The following is a 5,492-nucleotide window of genomic DNA, read 5'->3' on the forward strand; positions in this document are numbered from 1 at the left end:
AAACTAAACCTCAACACACATATTTTCCTCTGAAATGTAAAAAGAACTTGATACACACATCCCACTTATTAAGAGTTTCCAAGACTCATGTGTTACAATAGTACATAGACGAAATGGGAATATAAAGGACTACCTATATACACCATAATAGCAATTGTAAAGATGCAAGACGCTTCAAGTTCAAGCATGTTAATTTGCAACCGATCAACACAGCCCTATTATTCGGGGACAGGTGCCAACATCCCATGGAACAATAGCAGCCACATCCTTCATGTTTGGCTGCTAGTTTATGGCAGTACCGTCTGGCAGTTCCAAGCCTGAAGAGACAGAGAACACAGGAGTGCTGGAGAACCGAGAACTTCACAGCCGGTCGTACAGCATAAGCAACTCCTTCAGCTTTGCTTCTTCGAGGCTAAGGCTGTCGAAGCTGACACAGCTTGGTATCCTCCATTTCCAATTCCCTTTCTGCGGATGAGAAGGAGAAGAGAGAATAAGCTTCACGAGGCTACTGATTATTTATTCTAGCTGTAAATTAGCTCTTTTACAAGCAGGCGGTGTGCAGCAGATAACCTGTGTAGCTGGAGTGTTCATCCTAGCAGAGCTGCCAAGGCTGAGTATGTCCTGCATGGTTACCATGGAAGTTCTCGCAACGGAAGAGAGGGCAGTAGCAATTAGCGCCCAAGAGACATCCGAGTTGCTGACCTGCGGTAGATACTTGAACACCTGAAAGAAGTACAGGGGGTAAGATTAGGAAGACATGGCACCAGACATCGTGTCATGGTACGCTAAACACTGACAGTTTGCTTCTCTTCCTCTGGTAAGCTTTGCCACCAGCCAACAGCCTGAGGAAGACATGATTCAAAGTGTCAGGACTAAATTTTAACTTCTAAAACTGTAAATAATGTAATCTTACAAAAGATGTGAACAAAGGAGTTTTTGAAAGGGGTTAGGGTACTAACTGTATCATTATCATGTGTCCCAGTGTATACAACTTGATTCAATTCATGGTTATGAGGTAAGTGGGGGTTGCCAGGACCACCACCAAAAGCTGTCGAGTATACAAATGGAAATTAGACCATTCGAATCTGAGTCAATATTTCACGTGTACTCACAGAGCCATAGTTCCTTATAGAAAGAAAGCATGTTCATATTGCAATTGGACTATTACCGAACTGAAGAACTGCCATCCCCGGAGCCCCAATAGACTTCCTTAACTCAACAACATCTTCAGTTATCACCCCCTACAATTAGTTTTGGAATGAAAAGAGAATCATAACCATGAAACGTGACCAGACAGATTTTTTGCAAAACCACATTATAGTTGTCTAATTTCACAAGATTAACACTAAAAACAGTGTAAATTTATAGGTAATTGTGTATTTGACCCACAGGGCTGCGGCTCTGGCACCGCCAGTGAGCACGAAATAAGCAAATCAGCTGACTGCAACTATACTTCAGTCGCTCTCCGATCCAACTTTAATACTCCGGTAATATTATGATTAAATCATGGCTAGTACTTCTTTTAGTTTCTAAGTTTACACAAATCCACCAAACTATGCATTTGATTCCAGATTTCACTTTCAGCAGTTAAAAGAAAAGGCTCCAGGTTTACCAGGTCTTCTGCGATTATATTTATTCTACCAACAGCTTTGAAAAGCGCATCAAAAAAGGCATTCCTTGGTCCAGCCTACTGCCAAAGAAAACAAGAGATAACATCAGCAACAAAGATTTTGTGAAGAAAAGGGAACAGTGTCATTCATGAAGTCAATGCTCACCCTCCAGCTTCCAAACATCGCTACTTCTGATCCTACATTGTGCAAGCTTAATCAATTAGCATAATGAATTCCCATTTTCCAAAAAAGCAAATTTACTTGCAGTATAATACTCCCTCCGTCCCAAATAAGTGACTCAACTTTGTACTAAAGTTAGTACAAAGTTGAGTCACTTATTTTGAGATGGAGGGAGTATTTATTATGCAGACAGGTAAGCGCAGTGATGTGTTTAGCTTACCTGAAGGAACTGCCCAAAAACCAGCAAGACCGCGGAAATGGTCAATACGGAACTCATCATACAAATCAAGGGCACGTTTAATCCTCTTTACCCACCATGCAAAGCCATCTGCTTCCATAGATTTCCAGTCATACAATGGGCTGCAAAAGTAGCAAGTTTAGCAAAGGAAACAGTGTGTTCAACCTTTTCTTATGTCACAGGGAGTGTAGGGTTACTGGAAACGCAACAGACAAAAACTAGGAAAAATCAAATTGACAGGAACTGAAGCTTCTACCTGTTCCATAACTGACCTGTTTTACTGAACGCATCAGGTGGAACACCACTAACAAATGTGGGGAAACCATTCTTGTCCTTTACAACCAGAGAACAATAAAAAAAACTTAGAAAATTTAAATTCTTCACCAAGTATGTTCGTTAGTGGAAACCAGTGAGGTATACCAGCAAAAATGATTTCCTGTTTGCCCAAACATCTGCGCTGTGGTAGCCAACATATATTGGCATGTCACCCATTATGCTGATGCCAAGCTTCTGTGCATGTGAACGAACCCGTTTCCATTGCTTTTCAAATAAGAACTGTTGTGCCATAAAATTTTCTATCTGCATAACATGTTCAATATATAAATATGCCAGTATTTTGTAAAACACAATTACATTGCAAAACGAATAGTTTGAGCTACGCACAAAGTCCTTCTGGTTTTCATATATATCTTTCAAGGCTCCAGGATGGCGATCTTTCAGCGGTTCAGGCCACTCAGACCAGGACACTGCATTGATGCTATTGTCGATAGCAGCGAAAAGTGCAGCATCTTCAAGCCAACCTGGCAGGAAGAGGAGATAAGCACTATAGACTATACTATGTATTGATGTTATCACTTCAGACATCAACGCCATTGCTATATTCCCTTTTGAACAGAAAAGATGCGTATTTGTAAAGGAAACCAGCTGAATTAACACTGTCATCTGAGCCTTGGTGCTTGCCCAACATTTTGATTGAGTAGTTTATGGTTTATAATTAGAAAATGTAAACCTTATGTTAACAGTAGAGGCAGATGTGTTTTTCCCAATAAGAATATGAAAGACGCGGAAAGCATTGTTTCGACAGCAAATCGAGATCTCTTGCCTGAAACATCTGGATTTTTCTTGAATTCGTCATACTGCCTTCTGAGCTCTCCAGGGCTCTGTAGTAGCCTCTCTGCTGCCTAGAATAAAAAGATTTATCTATAAACTGTTCACTGAAACCAATCTTCATGATAGAGAAGTGCTTTCCTTTTGTCAATGAGCACTAATTTTGTTTTTACGAATATGTTCTCAAACCTAGAATATTTAAACTTGATCACCAAAGAATGTCCATGTACACAGAATGAAAATGAAAAATAATGTTTTGTATGGCCCATCCAAAAATGAAATGGAGGAACAATTTTTACATGCTACCATACAGTAGTACTCGGGCTGTTGATAGGCCAAGGTAATATCATTTAAATAACTTTATTCTGGCGTTTTCAGAATGTAGAAGCAGCCAACAATTCTACAAATGCAATAAGTAATCCAAACATATACTTATTGTACCAGGCTGGTAGGATAGCACATTCAAGGGAGAAAAACAGGAAGTGTGCATAAGCTTGCACATTAAACAGAGAGGACCTGACGGGTCTTTTTTTCTGGCAGAAAGGACATGACCGATATAACAACCATTAATAACTAACCTTGGCAATAAGAGGTTCTTTCAGATTAGCAACGGTGTCAAATTCAACATATTCCATATCTCTGTCATTAATTTAAACACACAAAGGGTCAGCGGCAAACTTATGGGTGCCTTCACAAGTGACTGAAGAAATTCAAACTCACAAAGGATCAGGAAGTTCGTCTTCCATCAACAGCCCATCTTTAACAAGCTCTTCGAGAGAAATCAATAAGGTACTACCACAGTTTGCATCCTGCAAATTTCAATGAATGTTCCCTATTACCATTGAATTACTGCCATAAATAGGCTAAAGTACCTGGTACAAAGTTAACTCTGAAATAGGCAAACAAAGTTCTAATTAACATAAAGCATCACCTGTCCTGAATAAGGAGAACCATCCTCCCCGGATTTTCTTCCCGGGGGAACAAGTGGAAGAACCTGTGGACATGGATCAAACCGACAATCAGCATTTCAAAAACTAAGCTTAATGCACAAGGCAATTAAAAGGACACAACCATGACACCAAAATAGCATAGGAAAACCCAGACATGTTGCAAAAGCAACAAAATTACTGAATTAATTTTAATGGTCAGAGAGAACAGAGAGAGATTGCTTTTGTGTTGTTTCATGCCCTTCAGCTTATTTCATCCCACTGCCCGATCACTGTTTCACGCATCATCACCGTTTATCGCAGTTCAGAGAATACTAAGAAAATCAATCAGCATTGCAATGTGCAGCAAGAACGTTAAACTGTGCTAGTACATTGTATATTTGCAAGCACAGTATAAATGGCTTGAATCCATCCATATTATTTGCGATTCCAATTTCTAAACAGTCTAGGGTTTCTATCGTCCCTATATGTGACAAGTGACAACCCAACATCCACACCACAAAAAAAAAATCGATGAGCGAGTGTTTACTGTTGCACGCCAATGGCACCTAATAATACGCCAGCAGTTTGGTACCGCAAGGGCAATGCGTGTCAGTAATCACCTGCCAGAGCGTGCAGCCGGCGCCGTGGAGCCAGTCGAGGAATGCGAGGGCCTCGTCGCCGAGGTCGCCGATGCCGTGCGGGCCGCGGAGCGACGTCGGGTGCAGCAGAACCCCCGCGCGGCGCCGCTGGGAGGCCTCCACGGTGGGCATCATCTGCTCGTACCCCTCGGGCAGGTCCTCCCCGACGCCCACCGCCGCCACCGCGGCCGGCGTCGTCGTCGCGGCGCGGCAGGCGATCCCTCGCGCGGGGGGGCCGCGCGCCTGCGGCATTGCGGGAAGGAGGAGGCGGCAGCGGCGGTGCCGGGGGAGGGGCGAGGCCGAAGCGAGCTGCGGGAGCGGGACGGTTCGCGCGAGCGCCATGCGGCAGGGGGGCGGGGCGGGGTGGCGGGGCGGGGGATGGAAGGGGGGGAGGAGGAAGAAGGGAGATATGGGCGCGCGGGGTGAACGTGGGCCCCACTTGTCGGGGGCTGCGGGGTGGGTGGCGTCGCGTGAGACGAGGCTCCGGATCACGGGGTCAAAGCCTATTCCGGTGGGATGACGTTGCGCCGTTGACACGCGGCAGGCGTCGTGGGGATCTGCGTGCTTCTGAAATCCGTCTTCTTCGAAGGCACACGCTTTTTGTTACCGTACTCTATCCACAGTCCACACTCAACTCCCTTCCTTTTTGTCGACTCGACACCATTTCTTCTCGTCAAAACATATCAGAAGTGTACAAGGCAAAGTTTACAAAGCACTATCCCCTATCATAAAGACGCATCTGGATGTCCTTCATGACGGCGTCGCGTGCCCTCCACTGACCCGCCCGACT

The 5,492-nt window shown here is 44.1% G+C and overlaps 1 protein-coding gene across 1 annotated transcript; it reads right to left on the reverse strand.

Moving 5' to 3' along the window:
• On the reverse strand, positions 1-5,083 carry LOC123044125 (4-alpha-glucanotransferase DPE1, chloroplastic/amyloplastic). The gene is made up of 16 exons (XM_044466773.1): positions 4,685-5,083; positions 4,067-4,129; positions 3,856-3,944; positions 3,714-3,774; positions 3,131-3,209; positions 2,692-2,828; positions 2,449-2,607; positions 2,285-2,361; positions 2,011-2,150; positions 1,776-1,807; positions 1,613-1,687; positions 1,169-1,241; positions 960-1,048; positions 798-842; positions 571-723; positions 1-465 (listed from the first exon to the last, which is right to left on the reverse strand). The coding sequence occupies exons 1-16, from the start codon at positions 5,042-5,044 to the stop codon at positions 361-363; spliced, it is 1,737 nt and encodes a 578-aa protein (XP_044322708.1). The 5' UTR covers positions 5,045-5,083; the 3' UTR covers positions 1-360.
• Positions 5,084-5,492: the final 409 nt, after the last annotated feature.

Source organism: Triticum aestivum, chromosome 2B (genome assembly GCF_018294505.1).
Source record: "Triticum aestivum cultivar Chinese Spring chromosome 2B, IWGSC CS RefSeq v2.1, whole genome shotgun sequence".
Taxonomy (NCBI): Eukaryota; Viridiplantae; Streptophyta; class Magnoliopsida; order Poales; family Poaceae; genus Triticum; species Triticum aestivum.

Coding starts and splice junctions, on each gene's coding strand:
- LOC123044125 (XM_044466773.1), bottom strand. CDS start 5,044: ATGGCGCTCGCGCGAACCGTCCCGCTCCCGCAGCTCGCTTCGGCCTCG. Junction 1,049..1,168: donor GATGGCAGTTCTTCAGTTCG/GTAATAGTCCAA, acceptor TATACTCGACAG/CTTTTGGTGGTGGTCCTGGC. Junction 724..797: donor CAGAGGAAGAGAAGCAAACT/GTCAGTGTTTAG, acceptor TACTTCTTTCAG/GTGTTCAAGTATCTACCGCA.